Here is a 19,674-nt window from a genome sequence, read left to right as displayed (position 1 = left end):
GACGATGGCAGCTACTAACATGCGAAACTCTAACATACTAGATGCAGCAGACAACATGAATAGCAGCAAGACCGTGTAGCAAAACATGTACACATCTAACATGTTCATCACGCTAACGGGAACACGACGGGCGTACCGAACGTTTGTAGAGGAAGCAGATGTGTTCGGTGCAGCCGCGTTGTTGACGATGACGTTGGCGATGATGGGACGAAGTAGACGACGCTTGAGGCGGCGGTACGCAGCACCGCCCGACTTGCTTGGTAGACGACCCGTTGTGGAAGCAGCGAGCAGTCGCGCAAAGCGCTTCCCAAAAACCTAATTCGCCTTCTCCCGTACAGGATCACAAAGGCGACTGGTTCCGGAGACCTGCTCTCCCATTCGCCGTTGGACGCCGGCGCTCGGGATGAGGTAGACTACGATGGCAGCGCAAGTTGTGAGATGAGGCAAAACCCTAGATGGTTTTCGGTGTGTCTTTGGCCGACCCCGATAAGCTGTATATATAGGAGGACCATTGTCGGTTCCGTATCGCGATCACGTCTCAAACCGACTTGGTTTCCAAGTCGTATACTTACCGGACAAGTAATTAACTTGTGTGCCAAGACATAAAAAATAAACCGGCAAAAGGTAGCCGCATTGTCACGCCCAGATGCGACTCTATCCTTAATTTGGCACGAAGGCCTCGTGAGGGATAGAAGCGCATCTCGTCGTGTCGCAAGAATAGATATCGTTACAAGTACATGTACTGAAAAGAAGATATATATAATAGAATTGGCTTACACTCGCCACAAGCTACATCAGAGTCACATCAGTACATTACATAAACATCAAGAGTAAGAGCAGGGTCCGACTACGGACGAAAACAAACGAGAAAAGAAGAACGACGTCCATCCTTGCTATCCCACGCTGCCGGCCTGGAACCCATCCTAGATCGATGAAGAAGAAGAAGAATAAGCAACTCCAAATGAACAATCAACGCGCTCGCGTCGAGTGACCTTTACCTGTACCTGCAACTGGTGTTGTAGTAATCTGTGAGCCACAGGGGACTCAACAATCTCATTTCCAAAGGTATCAAGACTAGCAAAGCTTAATGGGTGAGGCATGGTTAAGTGATGAGGTTGCAGCAGCGGCTAAGCATATATATATGGTGGCTAACTTACGAGTACAAGAAATAAGAGAGGGAAGATCTACGCATAACGGACGTGTCTACTGGTGATCAAATGAATGATCCTGAACACCTACCTACGTCAGACATAACCCCACCGTGTCCTCGATCGGAGAAGGAACTCACGAAAGAGACAGTCACGGTTACGCACACAGTTGGCATATTTTAATTAAGTTAACTTCAAGTTATCTAGAACCAGTGTTAAACAAAGTTTCCACGTTGCCACATAACCGCGGGCACGGCTTTCCGAAAAGATTTAACCCTGCAGGGGTGCTCCAACTAGTCCATCACAAATTACCACAAGCCGCGTAGAAATCCTAAATCACGAATCTCGCGATCTCGTCGGACTCCCTAGTGGAAAACCTCAACTTTGAGTTTACCCAAAGCATCACCGGAATCCCGATGCACAAGATATCTCGTCAAAGGTAAAACTAATCCAGCAAGGCCACCCGGTGTGTCGACGAACCCGATAGGAGCCGCGTATCTCGTTCTCAGGACACACCGTCTATGCAAAGTGGACGGGAACCAAACCTCGAGTTGCCCCGTGGTGGCACCGCCGACTGCTAGGTGGGTGGACCAACACTCATGAGGAGCACTGGCCCGGGGGTTGATTAAATTATCCTCACGTTAATTACTCCCTATGCAATTCATTAGTTATTAGGCAAATGTAGTACCAAAGTTGGGCCCTGCCAGACCAGCTTTAATCTAAAACGAATTATCAAGGGGGTCCCCATAACAACCCCGATCGTGTTAGGAGCGCTCGTTTATGGAACATAACACCGGTAGCCGAAACTAAGGGGGCAAAGGTGGAACAAAACACCAGGCTAGAAAGGTCGAGCCTTCCACCTTATACCAAGTATATAGGTGCATTAAATTAAATAACATTTAAATATATGGTGATATGACAAGGAACCCATGTTATCACATGGAAGCAACTACACCAGCAACTAGCAACGCTATCAATAGGGTTAAGCAAGCAGTAACATAGCCAAACAGTGGTTTGCTAGGTCGATCAGGTTGAAGGTTATCATGGCATTGTTGAGAGGCTGAATTTAACATGTGGTAGGCAACGAGACACAATCGATAGAAGCGAAATAACTAGCATGGCAATGATAGTAATGGTATCTGGGGAAATGGTCATCTTGCCTGAGATCCCGCTCGGAAGAAGAACAACTCCGAGAAGCAGTCAAACCAACGTAGTCGAACGGGTCCTCACATTCCGACACGCTTGCGAAACTCTATCGAGACGGAGCAAACCGGAAATAAACATCAACACAAATATTCACCACATGATGCACAACATGATGCACAACCTAGTACGATGCATGAACTGATCAAAGATGCAACGGATGGCATGGCAAATCACCTCACGCAAACACTTCACATTAAATGAAGCTCGATATGCAACGAGTTACATATCGACGTAACTCCACTTTTAATTATTTAATTCACTCCCGTTTATTTACACGGTAATATTAAATATTATTAGACATGGCAAGGGTGAAGCGATGATCCTACATGGCATCCTAGACGGTTTAACTCGCGGAACATAGAACAAGCTACATTACCAGAGGCATGCAACACAAGATCTTATGCCATGAATGCGACATGCATGCGAGTTCATCAACACCACGGCAAGAAGAGAAAGAAACATGTGTCGCCACGGCGAGCGAGAGGGAACCATGGTGACAAAACGGAAGCGATGCCACGGCAACGTTCCTACCACGATACTCGTCGAGATATCGTGCCAACGAATAGGGAACGCGTGCGGGAACGGTAAATAAAGATGGGGTGATCCCGGTTACCGGGTTCCCATGTGTCGAGGCACAACAAAAGAGGTACACGTGCAACGGGCAACATACGACGCAAACATACATTCAACTCATACATCACATTCGTTCGTTACACGACACGTCTCATCGGTATACCTTCGACGCGTGCGAATCGGAGCGGTTTGGCTCGGTGTAGGGGAACAACGGTCGTCGTGGACGTCGTGGAAGTCGTGGTTGTCGTGGAAGTAGTCGTACGCGGTCTCGTCGACGATAGTCGTTCGCTCGGCGTCGGTGCACGGTCTTCGGCGTCGGTAGACGGGTCTTCTCGTCGGTTGTCGATCACGATCCGGGGTCGTCGAGGACGACGTGGTACTCGCGGCGAACTTGTCGATTCCATGGAGGGGGGTTGGTGCACGCGGTGACGCAAGCGGCAACAACACGGCTAGCGAAAGCGGACAAACCGCAAGCCACTAGCAACCTAGACTAGCATCTACATCTAACTGGCATTAACAGCAAAGCCAGCTAGCAGCAAGGCAAGCTAGCAACTACAGGCAAGCGGTGCAGCAGAGAAAAACGCAGTCTAGCACAGCAACTAGCAAGCATCGGCCAGGATAGCTACAGCTAGCAACAACATAAGTCAGCACAAGAGCAGATAGCAAGCACGGCCAGCAGCTAGCTCGTAGCAGCTAACAACCTAAGCAGCTACACGCAACATCACTAGCAATAGCGGCAGCAAGGCACGGCAACGCTAGCAACAGCTAGAAATGGCAGCGGCACCTCGCAACAGCAAAAGGCAACATCACAGTGACGCGAGCAGGCGTGCAACAACAAACCAGCAGCACGCAGGAGGTCGGGCTTGGTGGTCTTGGTGCGCACGGGGCCTGGAGAGAACGGCCACGGCGGGCAGCAGTGGCTACCACGGCGCAGGCGGGGCGCAGCGGCAGGAGCCACTCGAGGGGAATGGCGGCGAGGCCATGGGGAGGACCTCGGGGCCTCGTCGGGAACGCGACCGCAGGCGGCAGGGGGCCAGATCCAGGGCGGCCAACAGCGGAAGGCTAAGGCCGGCGGCGAGGTCGGACACCGGCGAGGGCACGGAGGCGAGCCGGGCTCGGCGGCTGCGCGGGGGCAGCTCGCGACGAGGGGGAGGAGAGGCGAGGACGAGGGGAACAGGAGGAAGGAGGCGCACGGGAGGGGCGAGGGGCTCGAGGGGACGAGGCCATGGCGGCGCTTGGGGGAAGGAGACGCTGGCGGCGGGCAGGAGACGAGAGGGGGAGGAATCGGGCAGACGAGAGAGCACGGGGACGAGGGGGCTGCGGGCTCCCTCGCTAGGGCAGGGGGACTTGGGCCGGCCAGCTCGGCCTTGCCAGCCGGGCTCCCTCTCCCTCTGTTTTAAAAAAAAAACAGAGAAACACACACACACAAAAATAATAATAACAGGGTTTAACAAATACAAAAAAAACCATCTGGCTCCTTTTAAAACCACACCCCAACTATAAGAAATAGTTGGGCATTTTAAAACAAATAAAATGAAACTTTTTTTAAGAATTAAAATGATACCCTTTTACAAAAGAATAAAATTTAAACCCCTTTTATTTAAAGATTAAAATAAAAGCTTTTTAAAGGAGAAAAGAAAAGAGTCTGTTTTTAGAAAATAAACAAAGGAAAAAAATAAAGGAAACCCAAGGGGTTGTCCCCACATTTAATAAAAGGACTTTTATTGAAAAGAAGAAGACGAACCCTTTTAAATAGGGTTTAAAACGGGAAACTTTAGCAACCGCAAAAACGAAATAAGAGGGGAGAGGGGGAGAGCTACTATCGCACTACGACTCGGTGATCACTCGAAGCACAACACTCAAAACACCACACGTGATAGACGATGCCAGATGCCATGCATGATGCGACGATGCAAACTAAATGATGATATAACAAATAAAACTAATCACACGACGAAAACGGAAAGAAAGGGGGATCTTCTGGAACGTCGGTCTCGGGCTGTCACACGCGCCCCCGCAAGGCATCGGACCGGATTTTGGAGGTCCATTCACGCGCATGTCGCACATACGCCCGGCCCGGCCCGGCCAGGCCAGGCGAGTGAGCGCGCGCGTGTGGTTCTCTCCTTTCTCTTCTCAACACACACTTAGAGTAGTGGGGAGAACTCACTATATAAAGAGGTCCAACACTTCCTCCACTAGAGGTATGGGACTAAACTTTAGCACCACCACACCACCACTTGCCATTTTATTCATGGGCTCAAACCGAGATTTCAGAATTTTGTACATGAGCCAAGCCCATTCAATTCTAACAATCCCCCACCAGATCTCAAATACCCATTTAGAGATTTACCTTGTCTCTCCACTTGTTTAATATACCAGTATTTCAGTAGAGACTGTTAAGTTGAACTTCTGCCTAGAACTTTAAGCTACATCCATCCACAACTTGACAATGGACTATGCCTTGAATTGCTAGTTTTGTGTGAACATGTTTCACTCAAAGTCTTAACCAGTACGTGGGTGCAAGTAGGCTACCCCGCCGTTTGGAGCATATACGCCGTACTCCCTGGTCTCTTCGTGAGCTTACTAGAGATTACCCAAATCTCCTAGATTGTGACGTTTTACAATCGGAGCTCATATAGGTGTGTTCTTTCAAGATTGTTCTGTAGGACAACATCTTTGCTATAATAGCCAATAGAATCACATTAAGGCATGTTGTCAACCTGCCTAATACTACTTAAGCCTTGCAGCTCTGAGTGTTTTGCATCTTCACTTAGAGACGGTCACTTATTACTCTCCTCTGTTAAACAATAGCTTGTTCTTCCCAGGTCCTAATTCACGGGATCTCCGATCACAAAGGTTGGGTTACTACTATGCTGTAACGTCTATGGGTCTCATACCCATCTCCATAGATGCACTATCTATCACATTGCGTGATAGTCCCTTTGTAAAAGGATCTGCCAGGTTTTTGTCTGTTTGAATATACGTAACAGTTATTACTTCGGAGTTTCTCAACTTCCTGACAGATTTTAAACGTTTCTTCACGTGTCTTGATGACTTCGCGTTATCCTTAGAATTATTCACTTTAGCGATAACCGTTTGGTTGTCACAATTCATAAGAATAGCCGGTACCGGTTTTTCAACCAAAGGCAAGTCCATCAAGAGTTCACGCAGCCATTCTGCCTCTACAGTGGCTGTGTCTAACGCAGTTAGTTCTGCTTCCATAGTTGACCTTGTCAATATGATTTGCTTGCAAGACCTCCATGACACTTCACCACCTCCATGAGTAAATACATACCCACTTGTAGCGTAGAGTACATCAACATCAGAGATCCAATTTGAATCACTATATCCTTCTAGCACAGCGGGGTGTCCTGAATAGTGAATTCCATAACTCATAGTACCTCTCAGATAGTGCAAAACCCTTTCTAGTGCATGCCAATGATCATTACCCGGGTTGGACATTGTCACGCCCAAGATGCGACCCTATCCTCAATTTGGCACGAAGGCCTCGTCAGGGATAGAAGCGCATCTCGTCGTGTCGCAAGAATGGATATCGTTACAAGTACATGTACTGAAAAGAAGATATATATATAGTGTTGGCTTACACAAGCCACAAGCTACATCAGAGTCACATCAGTACATTACATATTCATCAAGAGTAAGAGCAGGGTCCGACTACGGACGAAAACAAACGACAAAATAAGAACGACGTCCATCCTTGCTATCCCAGGCTGCCGGCCTGGAACCCATCCTAGATCGATGATGAAGAAGAAGAAGAAGCAACTCCAAATGAACAATCAACGCCCTCACGTCGAGTAACCTTTACCTGTACCTGCAACTGGTGTTGTAGTAATCTGTGAGCCACAGGGGACTCAACAATCTCATTTCCAAAGGTATCAAGACTAGCAAAGCTTAATGGGTGAGGCATGGTTAAGTGGTGAGGTTGCAGTAGCGGCTAAGCATATATTTGGTGGCTAACTTACGAGTACAAGAAATAAGAGGGGGGAAGATATACGCATAACGGACGTGAACTACACATGATCAAATGAATGATCCTAAACACCTACCTACGTCATACATAACCCCACCGTGTCCTCGGTCGGAGAAGGAACTCACGAAAGAGACAGTCACGGTTACGCACACAGTTGGTAAGTTTTAATTAAGTTAACTTCAAGTTATATAGAACCAGTGTTAAACAAAGCTTCCACGTTGCCACATAACCGCGGGCACGGCTTTCCGAAAGATTTAACCCTGCAGGGGTGCTCCAACTAGTCCATCACAAATTACCACAAGCTGCATAGAAATCCTCAATCACGAAGCTCGCGATCTCGTCGGATTCCCTAGTGAAAAACCTCAACTCTGAGATTACCCAAAGCATCACCGGAATCCCGATGCACAAGATATCTCGTCAAAGGTAAAACTAATCCAGCAAGGCCGCCCGACGTGTCGACGAACCCGATAGGAGCTGCGTATCTCGTTCTCAGGACACGACGGATGGAAAAGCCTACAGGTGCCTAACCTCGAGTTGCCCCGTGGTGGCCCCGCAGTCTGTCCTTTTTGGACCAACACTCATGAGGAGCATTGGCCCGGGGGTTGATTAATTTATCCTCGGGGTCCGTAAAGTCCCTATGCAATTTATTAGGTGATTAGGCAAATGGAGTACCAAAGTTGGGCCTTGCCAGACCAGCTTTAATCTAAAACGAATTATCAAGGGGGTCCCCATAACAACCCCGATCGTGTTAGGAGCGCTCAATTATGGAACATAACACCGGTAGCCGAAACTAAGGGGGCAAAGGTGGAACAAAACACCAGGCTAGAAAAGGGCCGAGCCTTCCACCTTTTACCAAGTATATAGGTGCATTAAATTAAATATCATTTAATATGGTGATAAGACAAGGAACCCATGTTATCACATGGAAGCACTACACCTGCAACTAGCAACGCTACACAGGGTTAAGCAAGCAGTAACATAGACAATCAGTGGTTTGCTAGGTCGAACAGGTTGAAGGTTATCATGGCATTGTTGAGAAGGCTGATATTCAACATGTGGTAGGCAACGAGACATACACGATAGAAAGGATAAAACTAGCATGACAATGATAGTAATGGTATCTGGGGAAATGGTCATCTTGCCTGAGATCCCGCTTGGAAGAAGAGTGCCTCCGTGAAGCAAACGAACCGACGTAGTCGAACGGGTCCTCACAATCCGGCACGCTGCGGAACTCTATCGAGACGAAGCAAACCGGGAACACAAATCAACACACGGAATTCACCACACGATGCACAACACATATGATGCATGGACAGCTGAATACACGCAAGTCACGACATGATAATCCACACAATCAAACACTACACATTAAGTGAAGTTCAATATGCAACGAGTTGCATATTGACGAAACTCCACGTTTATTTATTTAGTTCTATCCCGTTTAGATACACGGAAATTTTAAATGTGGTTAAACATGGCAAGAGGTGAAGCGTAATTAAACTACTTACCTAGGCATTTTAAATGAGGTCGGAAATGTCATATAGCACCTCCGAAACGACCTCACATGTTAATTTATAATTCTGTCCAGATCTGAACTAACACATTTAATTAGTTGTTAAACAGAAAAACAAATAGGTTCACGTGATTCTACGCGTCGAGACAAGCAATTTACACATAAAGAACATCTCCGACGGAGCTACGGATCAAAAGATACAAGCACCGCAAGATATGATGGCATGAATGCAATATGTGTGCAACGACGGCTACGAGCACTTCAAATCATACAACCAGCAAGAGAAAATGAAACTACACAAGATTCTAAGAAAGTTTCATGTAGGACACGATCAAATCGGAGCTACGGTTCAAAAACTACGAGCAAATCAAGAAATCTCTACAATCTGCCAAAATCAGCCACATAGCATTTTCTACGCCCCACAACTACGAGCTGCAAAACTCCGATATGCTCAAGCAAGGCATGGCACGAAAGAGGGCAAGAAGCACTACTTCAAACAACTAACAACAACTAGCATGGCAGCAAGGAACACTAGGAAAAGAAGACACAACATGGCATCGCACACACTATTTCAGACTTAGTGAAAATTACACCTCATGAAAGTGCAGTTTTCGATCTGAAGCAACATTGACAGCAGCAAAACCTATAGCTACAGGAATCCTAATGGCATGAAAATTTACAGCATGCTAGAGAAACACAAGGACTACAACTTACTCCATTGCACCAACCTCAAAAGAGATACAGATCACAAGACACAAGCAAGACAAGACAACAACAAAATATAACAGATTCCAGACTTAGAAATATTTCAGCTCCTCCAAATCAGCACTATTTCTAGCAACTTGAGAGCAAGCAAACCACAGCTAAACATGCATTTCTATTGCAACCAAAAATACCAGGGGCTAAACAACACATCCAAGATCAACTCTCTAGTTGACAACTTAATCAAACAAAGCACGGAATAAATCCTACGAAATAAACAAGAGGGCAACATAGCAAAATATCGCGCGAACTAATTTACTCAAAAGCTAAAACTAATTGCACAGAAAAATCCAATGGATTTTTTCTACCCCGGAAACATATAAAATATGTGGGGTTTGCAACACAAAATAATGTCACACGAAAATGCGAGGAAATAACCTAAACACGGGAAAATAAACTAGCGTCAAACCATACAGGCAAAAATATCAATGACCACTCTAAAATAGATGCAAAAATGATTCCTAAAATATGGACATTTATCTAAGGCATTCAGGCAATCCGGACTTGCGTGAAAAAATAAATACGGGACGTTCCCCTATTGGGACAGCACGCTAAACTGGACGTTTGGCACGCTAAACAATGTCAAACAATTATGCAAGTTGGATAATCGTCTTCTACGCGAAATTCTACGCCAAAACCATATAAAATACGCCTCATTCCGACTTACGGATAAAAAGTTATGGCCAATCGAATATTCATCTAATTCCTGGAATAATTAAACCGAAAATAACCTAAATAAACTAAATGGGCCAAACAGCTAATGGGCTCAACAGGCGTGCGCAATGTAACTAAGGCGCGCTGGGGGCGGGGCATAGAGAGGCTCTCACCGAGTGGGCTCGGCCCATGCAGTAGGAGGCGGAGGCGGCCTGGGGCGCTGGGGAGGCCGATGCTGGGCCGCACGCGGGGGAGGCCCAGGACGAGGCGAGGAGGCCCAGGCGGGAGTCGCTGGGGAACGGGGCGTTGCTCCTCCTCGTGCCCTCGATCTGAGGCGAAGTCGGCGGCGGTGCAGGTGCTTGGGCCACCGACGGGAGTGCTGCAGGGGGGGGGTGTATGGCGACGGGAGGAGGCACAGCCGACAGGATCTGGCCGGTCTTTGCCGGATCTGGCCGCCGGCGGGGGCGAGGCAGCAAGGGCGGTGCGGGTCTGGCGCAGGTGCTGGCAGAGGCGCACGGGACTCCGACGAGGGCCGCTGCTGCTCGGGGCGAGGGGAAGCGCTCGTACGGCGGCGGCAGGAGGCGGCGAGGGCGGAGCGGCGACAAGGTGGCAGCGGCTCGGGGCTGCGGCCTCGGGCACGGGCAGCCATGGACGGGGAGCTCGGGAGCTCGGGGCAGAACGTGGGCGGCGGCGTGATCCGGGCCCAGATGGGCTCAGCGGGCCCGAAACGGGTCTCGCGGGCCGGCGGCGGCTGCGGGAGAGAGAGGCTGCATGGAGAGGAGGAGAGGTGGGGCGACGCGGATCCCGAGGTGGGACTAGGGTTAGCTAGAGTAGGCAGGTTTTGGGGGTCTATTTATAGGAAATGTGGCTAGGTTTATCCGAATCGGGATCCGATTTCGACCACGGGTTCGTGAACGGATGGCCACAGATGGGGGAATGGATACATGACCTTGTAGAGGGGATATCCGGGGACGAGAGGGAGAATGGGCGGCGCGACAACGAGTTTTGAAACACCGACATACGTCAGATGGTAGACCGAATACGGTGCCGCTACGGTCGACCGTTCGAGTTCAGACGGACTCCGATCGCGACGAAATTTGACAGGCGGCTTAGCTATAATAAAATAACACCGCACGCCAAATCTCAACCCAATCAGAGAAAGTTTTATGCACACTTTAAAAACAGGGTTTCGATGATGCCGCGGGCGCGTGTGTGTGCGGTCGGGCTCAGAACGAACAACGACGAGAACCGGCAACTAACAACGGATGCAAGTTTTGAAAACGGGCGGCAACGGAGACGCCGATGCAATGCAGATGATGCGCATGATGCGATGATGATGCGACAAATAAAAATAGACACACGACGAAAACGGAAAGAGAGGGGAATCACAGACATGAACCTACTCAGTTTGCTCACAACAAAAGAGATGTCTGGTCTTGTAGCACTAGCTAGGTACATGAGTGAACCAACAATTTGAGAGTATCTTAATTGCTCTCTCGTTTTTTCTTGTTCTTTCGAAGTGGCATGCTGGGATCATAAGGTGTTGGAGAAGGCTTGCTATCCATAAAGCCGAAACGGCTGAAGACGTTCTCAACATAGTGAGATTGCGTTAGAGTAATCCCACTCTCATCCTTAATAAGTTTGATGTTTAAGATCACATCGGCTTCTCCTAGATCTTTCATGTCAAAACTCTTTGATAGAAAAGTCTTGACCTCATTGATCACAACAATGTTTGTACCAAAGATCAATATGTCATCCACATATAAACATAATATGACACTATTGCCTCCACCATGGCGATAGTAGACACACCTATCAGCCTCATTAATGACAAATCCCGCATGAGTCAAAGTTCTTTCAAACTTCTCATGCCATTGCTTAGGTGCTTGTTTCAGACCATACACAGATTTTAGCAACTTGCACACCTTTTTCTCTTCTCCTTTTACCACAAACCCATCAGGCTGATCCATATAAATTTCCTCTTCCAACTCTCATTTAGGAAAGCTGTCTTTACATCCATTTGATGAATGATCAGACCATAAGAGGCAGCCAGGGAAAGTAGCACCTAAATGATGGTTATTCTAGCAACGGGTGAATAGGTGTCAAAGTAATCTTCGCCTTCTTTCTGAGTGTAGCCCTTGGCCACAAGTCGCGCCTTCTTTCTGAGTGTAGCCTTCTTTTTGAACACCCATTTACAACCCACATGTTTACAACCAGAAGGTCGTTCAGTTAACTCCCAAGTTCCATTAGAAAGAATTGAGTCCATCTCATTATGAACAGCTTCTTTCCAATCATCTACATCTAGAGACGCATATGCCTCTTCAATAGACTTGGGAGTATCGTCCACAAGGTATACAATGAAATCATCACCAAAGGATTTTGCAACCCTTTGTCTCTTGCTCCTTACAGGAGTTTCATCGTTATCCTTCTCATGGACTTCCTCGGGTGTTTGTTCAATATAATCATCAAGTGTACTAGATTTAGATTTTAACTCAGAAGAAAATCTAGCAATGATATGCATATCTTTCATAGGAAACATATTCTCAAAAAATGTTGCATCACAAGATTCCGTTACAGTATCTAGATGCATATCAAGAACCTCAGATTTAACTACTAAAAATCTATAAGCAATGCTCCGCTGAGCATAACCCAGAAAAACACAATCCACTGTCTTTGGTCCAAGTTTGCGTATCTTAGGGATAGGAATATTGACCTTTGCCAAACATCCCCAAGTGCGCAAATAAGGAAGTGATGGTTTTCTCCCAACCCACTCTTCATAAGGGGTTTTCTCTTTATTTTTGTTAGGAACTCTATTCAGGACATGACATACAGTCAACAAAGTCTCCCTCACCATGCCTTAGATAAACCAACAGTGTCTGTCATGGCGTTCACCAAGTCAGTCAACGTGCAGTTTTTCCTCTCGGCATTCCCGTTTGATTGGGGCGAATAGGGAGGCGTCCTCTCATGAATAATACCATGTTCCTCACAAAATTCATCAAAAACTTTGGAAAAATATTCTCTACCACGATCCGACCTAAGACGCTTGATCTTTCTCTCTAGTTGATTTTCAACTTCAGCTTTATAGATCTTAAAGTAATCGAGAGCTTCATCTTTAGTTTGCAACAAATAAACATAGCAAAATCTGGTCGCATCATCAATCAAAGTCATGAAATATTTCTTTCCACCTTTTGTCAACACACCATTCATCTCACATAGATCAGAATGTATGAGTTCTAGAGGTGCCAAGTTTCTATCTTCGGCAGCCGTATGAGGCATTCGAGGTTGCTTCGATTGCACACAACTATGGCACTTAGAACCTTTGGCAAGTGTGAAATTAGGAATTAAGCTCATACTGGATAGTCGAGACATTAAACCAAAATTAATATGACACAAACGAGAATGCCAAACACTTGTATCATCATTAATACTAGCACAAATTTGGTTTACTGACTTATTGCAGAAATCTGAAAGGAAAAGCGGAACAAGCCTCCGCACTCATAGCCTTTACCTATAAATTGTCCAAATCTCGACACGACTACTTTATTTGACTCTAAAACTACCTTAAACCCATCTTGACATAGAAGGAAGCCGCTAACTAGATTCTTGTTCATAGTAGGGACATGCTGCATGTTCCTTAGTTGCACGATCTTTCCCGAAGTAAACTTCAGATCCACCGTGCCAATGCCACGAACAGAAGCATGCGACCCATTCCCCATTAGGACGGAAGAATCCCTTGCGACCTGATAAGAAGTAAACAAAGAGACGTCAGCACACACATGAACGTTAGCTCCTGAATCAATCCACCATGAAGATGATCGAAATACTGAAAGCACAATAGGTAAATTACCATACCCATCAGTATTGCTAGCGGTCACCATGTTGACTGTCTTGGAGCTGGTTTTCCCTCTGCACTCTGCGTGTTTTGGGCATTCATTGGAAAAGTGTCCGAGCTTCCCGCAGGCGTAGCACTCTAGCTCAGCCTTGTTAAACTTTTTCTTCTTGAAGGTAGTAGTCTTTATAGGCTTGTTAAAAACAGGCTTGTTCTTTCCTTTGTTCTTGTTCTGTGGGAACCTTTGTAGATGTTGTTCTTGAAGGTAGTACTGAAGATGATCATGTGGATGGACGCATGGCTCACAATGAAAAACCATCTTGAGTTAGAAGATGACGAAGAAGAGGAGGAAAAGATGAGGCATGATTATTCATATGACATTTGTTTGTGTGTGAAGTTTTATTTGTCATGATTTTGGTTGGATGATTTAAAACCATACCATGCAATTAAACTATGTTATGTTGCATATTTTTTTAAGTTTAAAATGTCATAGCGCCTGGCCTCTTTCACCGGTCAAGTCCAACCACTCACACAAAAGCCGGCGATCCGACGACCCAGCCCGGGTCAAAGCCCACCCCCTCGAGATCCCCCGCCACCCGGCCGGACCCCACGTGCCTCTGGCCCACCCAGTCCACGGCACGTTCCCCAACCCACCACCCGTTCCTATTTCCCGCTTTTACTTTCCCCACTCCATTCTTCTTTTTACTCCTCGCCCGCCGCCGTCGCCGACGAGCCTCCTCCTCCGTCTCGGGGCGCCGTCGATCATCCCCGCGCCCCTGGACCGGCCCTCCACTCAGGTACGGCGACCCTGATCCCGCACGCGCCAGCCCCCCCTCCCTCATTCTTTCTTCCCGCACGCGCCCCTCCGGTGTTCCGCTAGCCGTTCACCGGCGGGATCCGTCCCGTACCGTCCCGCCCGTTCGGGCCAATGCGGCCGCGGGTGCCGTCGGTCCTGCTTCCTAGGCTGCTACTGCTCTGCCAGCCAGGCGCCCCGGGATCCTTGAGAGCCGCTTGGCAGATCTGCGCCCGTTTCTTCCAATGCGGTTCCGGAGCGCCGGCACGCGCGATTCTGCTCAGGGGGGGATGGCGTCCAGATGTGGCCGGCTCTGGAGTCTGGATTCGTGGCTCCTGGGGGTTGCTGGTGGGATTCACATGCACCCATCGCTTCTTGGCTCCGATGCTACTCACTTCATACTGTTCTCATTGACTGTATTATTATTGGTTCAGTCCGAGAGATAGATACATGCATCCATGCCCATGCTTGCTACGGAAATCTATACGGACTACTCCGTATACATCATAACACGCCACCTAACAAACCAAATAATAGGTGCACTTCTCTAGGATAGCCTCTTCCTTTTAAATTATATAAGGACCGTCGCTCCCAATTCATAGGCATCAAACTTATGTATTGCACTTCACTCCCTGCTCAACTCCCACAGTGCCATTGCATGGGACCAATGTATATGCAGTTCTCCAAATGGATTTACGATGACTTGATTGGTTCCTTCCAATGTATGTTCATCTTGCAGCTCAAGAGAGTACTGACTGCCACCGCGCTTCTGTACCAAGTGCCTCGCGAGGAACCGTGTGAGTCTGCTCAAACAATTGCAAACCTTGTAAGCTGGTAAAACTTCTGTGGACCGGCAGGTCTGGTGTTGGCGAGAACCTTTTGTGATCAGATAATTTGAACAAGGTACAAAATCAAATGTTCCATGCACCTTGTTATAGTCACATAGCCGATTCATGTTAGTATTAACTGATAATAAAAAAGGGCACCAGTTTTGACCCTTCAAACAAGTGTGTATCACCTGCTATTCTCTCTTGTACCACTTTATGCATCTATTTACTATTTACACCTAAACTAAGTACACACTAGTTTTTGGAACCAATGAAAACACTGCAAAAATATCCCCCATCATATCTTTCTTCATATACCCTTGTTTACTCTTCCTCGTGTTGACCATTGGCATATCAACCCAAGTTCAAGAAATCGGGGCTCTGAATCGCTTGCCCTCTACTGTGTGTGTGTACCGCCACCTGCCCTTCAGCTGTTTTCGTGATGTACATTACCAGCACCAGCACCAGCTACCGCCAACTTCCCAATCTAGCCCCATGCCCCCCCCCCCCCACAAGCACCTCTGCCTCGCCTGCGTGTTACCACCATCATTGTTACCTCGTTTCCTCATTGTGACATCGTGCTCCTACTGTTTCCACCCTTTTCTGCAATCTCTGCCCATTGATTATGACGTATGAGCATGTTTTCATCCAGTGGTTACCCGACTGATCTCCACATGAAAAGTTTTCATCTAGATCCACCCCACGCCTGATGTCTGGATCTGTGTTTACGCATGCCTTTTTTTTCACTCGCTTTTTGGGTCTATGTTTTGGGCCACCGGCACACTCGACTCTGGGTCAGAAAAGTGCTGTCGAGATGTGGCTGTCTCTGGATTTGTGGTGCGATCGCGGGAACAGCACAAGCTCCTGGGGTTTGTTGGTGGAATTCAGTTCGGATGCTCAGGACCTTTAGGCTTATTGTATGAGCACATCCATGGTGTTTTTGGTGACTGTATATAATTGATTGAGATAGGTAGGCATCCTACTTTAGGCGCAATCATGGGTGGTGGGGAGGGGAAATATAATCCTATGAACTAGAGCTTACCTAGCAAACAAGTACTCCCTCTGTCCGGAAATACTTGTCCTAGAAATGAATAAAATGGATGTATCTATAACTAAAACAAGTCTAGATACATGCATTTCTAGGACAAGTATTTCCGGACGGAGGGAGTAGTAGTTAGTATCTGATTGGATGAAAATGTGGTCCTCAATACATTCTCAGGGTGCATAGACATCTGAATTTTGCACCTCCCTGCTCTGCTTACCTCACATACTCCTAACAGTAGCATTGCATGCAACCAATATATATGCACTTGTGTTGTTGAGTTTCTCTGTGCCTTGGGTTATGAAAATTGTCATGACTCTCGAAATGAATTTATGACCAACATATTATTCGTCTTGCAGCTGAAGAGAATCCTGCCGTCATAGTTCTATAGTAAGTGCTGGCGAGGAGCCACGTGGCTGGCTGAAACGGGTGCGTGCACTCAGAAGGTGGCAAACGTTTAGGAACGTGTGGAAGGAACTTTCTGAGACCAGAGAATTATAAACAAAGGTATAAACTCAAATGTTCTATGCACCATGTTTTACTCATGTAACCTATTCATGTAAATAACTGCCTAACTGGTAGATATCATTTTTGCTGCCACTGTAGTGGCAAATACACACCAGTTTTGACTCTTCAAAGAAGCATGCTTCGTTGTCATTCTATCTTATACTGCCTGTTTATGTATCTATATACGCCTATACTAATTACACATTTTATTCTGTAAGATAAATAGAACACTGAAAAAAACTTAGTTAAAGAACAGAAAAGTATCAACCCAAACTCCACCATCTCTTTCTTCATGTACCTTTGTTTCCTCTTACTCCTGCTGGCAACTGACCTACCAAGCAAGTCCAAACCAGCGCCGCTCTAAATCTCTTGGCCTCTAGTGTGTGTCCACTGTACCGCCACCTGTCCTACCGCTGCTGCCGGGCTGTATATCACCAGCAGCTACAGCCAACGCCTCAATCAAGCCCCCATGCCCTCCCTCCCCTGAACACCTCCACCTCTCCTGCGAGTTGCCACCATCGTTCTTACCTCTTTTCCTCACCATGACATCGTGCTTCTGCTATTTCCACCCTTCCGCAATCTTTGGCCATTGGGTTTTGAGGTATGAACATGTTTCATCCAGTGGTTGGTTACTTAAACCCCGCTTACCTCCACATGTTTACATCTGGATCCACCCCTCGCCTGATGGCCAGATCTGTGTTTGCGAATGGTTGCTTTATTACTCGCTTTTTGATGCACTGGTAAGATCTTCGTCAGGTAGCCCCTGACATGTTGAGCTGAACTTTGGTATTCAGATGCAGACATTGTAGTCTTGCGGTGCGAGCTGATCAAGATATTACGTGTGTAGTGCTGCGATTATGCCCAATTTCAGGTGTCTCTTTCCTGGTTTGTTGTGGATCCGTGATGTTTAAGTAACTACATAATTGGTTCAGGTAGACAACCAACTGTGTCTGTACTCTGTAGGTGCAATTATGGTTGGTGAGGATAATAACAGCTGCATTTCAGTTCCCTATTCTTGGGATGAAAATGTGGTTGACAGCACTTCGTCAGGGAGAGATCTGAACCAAAGGATCAGTTCCTCAATTGTGCACTTGATAAAATTGTGCAGAGTCACGCCTTACCTGACTAGAATGGTTCCCTGCTTACCTTGCTTACTGGTAGTCAAATAGTAGCATAGCAGCGAACTAATGCATAACTGTATGAATGAGTGGTTAACCTTCCGCTTTTGTATGTTATAAAACCGATGTGGCTCTCCAAATAAATTAATGGTTTATAGTTCCAACAACTTATTATGGTACTCATCTGGCAGCATATTAAGGTAGCTGCTGAAGATATTCTGCTCCTGCTACTACAAATTGTTTTGGTGGTCTGGTGGTCTTGATTGAGTTGTCTGTTAGATTCAGTTCATGGTGGCTGGATGAGAAGCTGAAATGCTACTGGCTGTGGAGGGAGGAGGTTTTTTCTCATCATCCGCATCAGGATACAGCCATGGCCTTGCGCTTTTGTTGCTCGGTCGGAGAACTGAAGAGCAGCCTGTGAGGGCATCGTCTTGGAATCACTATCGACTAGTCGACCGGGAAGCTGGGCATGCGGGACAGCTGCCTCCAACAAAAGATGAAGTTCCTGGTAAATGTGCTTCCTTCACCTGCTTTGGCTGCACACCTGCTAGGCTTGAGGGCGCATCTCCTCCGAAATTGAGCTCAAGTAACACGCGGCAGCAATTATCCAGTTCCACAAGCAGGAAAGGAACAGCCAATGGTTCCTCCATCAACGGAAGCGGGAAAAAAGGCTGTCTTAAGAGTAACTCGAAAAGGGACTCGTCTGACCGCGGTTCTATTGTAAGTGACGGCGAGGAACAACCACGCGAGTCTCTCGAGGAGGTGCAAACCTTGAAAACTGGTATGGAACGGAGGAAAGTTCACTGGACTGACACGTGTGGGAAAGAACTTTTTGAGATCAGAGAATTTGAAACAAGGTCGGTAGTTTCTCCCTCTAGCTTTTTTTGTGCAAACTCTAATTTGTAAATCCATTTTGTTTGAACTGTCACCATACACACCAGAATACGACAATTTTAACTCTTAGACAACATGTGTCACCAATAGTTTTATGCTCCGTGGGTATTAACATTGGGTCTGATGCTAATACATAGTGCTTGCACAGTCTAGTATTTCCATCTGATTGCTGAAGCTATGTTTTTAACAGCGACGAAGGTTTGTCGGACGATGAGGGGGAGAATGATGGCTTCAAGAAATGCGAGTGCGTAATCCAGTAGATTTGTTCCTGCACAGTATCCAGTCACATTTTTGTCATAGTTGACGCCACCTGTACTTTTTATCTTTAATCTCCACCCCCCTCTCTCCCCTGTGTGATGTGTGTGTGTGTACCATATGTAGCTACCCAATTTTTGTTCTCTCCCAATGGCTATGTTGGTCTTTTTCTTAATCATCACTGTAACTTTTTGTTTTGTTGCTGATATATATTTGTTATATATACACTGTGGTTGGAAGAGTTGGCTGGTGCTGCTCAGATGTGGGGACAACTATACAATAGTAACAACCTTTGTGGTGAAATAATAGAGAAAAACAACAGGGGCTGTCGGATTGGAGATGTAGGTAGTACATTGCAATTGACAGGTCTCTTTCTAGTTGATCTAGTTTGCCATACTTTTTTCTCTCTTGCTCCCTCCATATAGTGATCTAAACGCTCTTATATTAGTTTACAGAGTGAGTACTATATGGTTCATTTTTAGATTTTCACGTTGGTATTGGAGACCTTGGCTTGTCTTACAAATTTCATCGAACTTCCTATTGACATGAACATTGCTACCTA

General features: G+C 46.7%; 1 protein-coding gene across 3 annotated transcripts; it reads left to right on the top strand.

Annotated features, from left to right (window-relative positions):
* The first annotated feature begins 14,353 nt into the window (after positions 1 to 14,353).
* On the top strand, positions 14,354 to 19,351 carry LOC123452550. 3 transcript variants are annotated; one of them, XM_045129217.1, is made up of 5 exons: positions 14,354 to 14,473; positions 15,209 to 15,372; positions 16,698 to 16,845; positions 18,155 to 18,820; positions 19,048 to 19,351. In XM_045129217.1, exons 4-5 carry the CDS (start codon positions 18,276 to 18,278, stop codon positions 19,115 to 19,117), a joined length of 615 nt encoding a protein of 204 aa, XP_044985152.1. In that variant the 5' UTR covers positions 14,354 to 14,473; positions 15,209 to 15,372; positions 16,698 to 16,845; positions 18,155 to 18,275; the 3' UTR covers positions 19,118 to 19,351. The 3 variants fall into 3 exon arrangements, with proteins under 3 accessions (XP_044985152.1, XP_044985169.1, XP_044985161.1); XM_045129234.1 differs by having other exon boundaries at positions 14,356 to 14,473; positions 18,249 to 18,820; XM_045129226.1 differs by having other exon boundaries at positions 14,356 to 14,473; positions 18,243 to 18,820.
* The last annotated feature ends 323 nt before the right edge of the window (positions 19,352 to 19,674 follow it).

This window comes from Hordeum vulgare, chromosome 1H (genome assembly GCF_904849725.1).
Source record: "Hordeum vulgare subsp. vulgare chromosome 1H, MorexV3_pseudomolecules_assembly, whole genome shotgun sequence".
In the NCBI taxonomy this organism is placed as follows: Eukaryota; Viridiplantae; Streptophyta; class Magnoliopsida; order Poales; family Poaceae; genus Hordeum; species Hordeum vulgare.
The sequence above is the reverse complement of the archived record's forward strand: the minus strand, read 5'-3'. Positions and strand labels throughout refer to the sequence as shown.

Bases quoted from the DNA above. Each gene is read 5' to 3' on its own strand.
- LOC123452550 (XM_045129217.1), top strand. From the start codon at position 18,276: ATGCTACTGGCTGTGGAGGGAGGAGGTTTTTTCTCATCATCCGCATCA. The intron at 18,821-19,047 runs GTCGGTAGTTTC...TGTTTTTAACAG, and splicing joins ATCAGAGAATTTGAAACAAG to CGACGAAGGTTTGTCGGACG.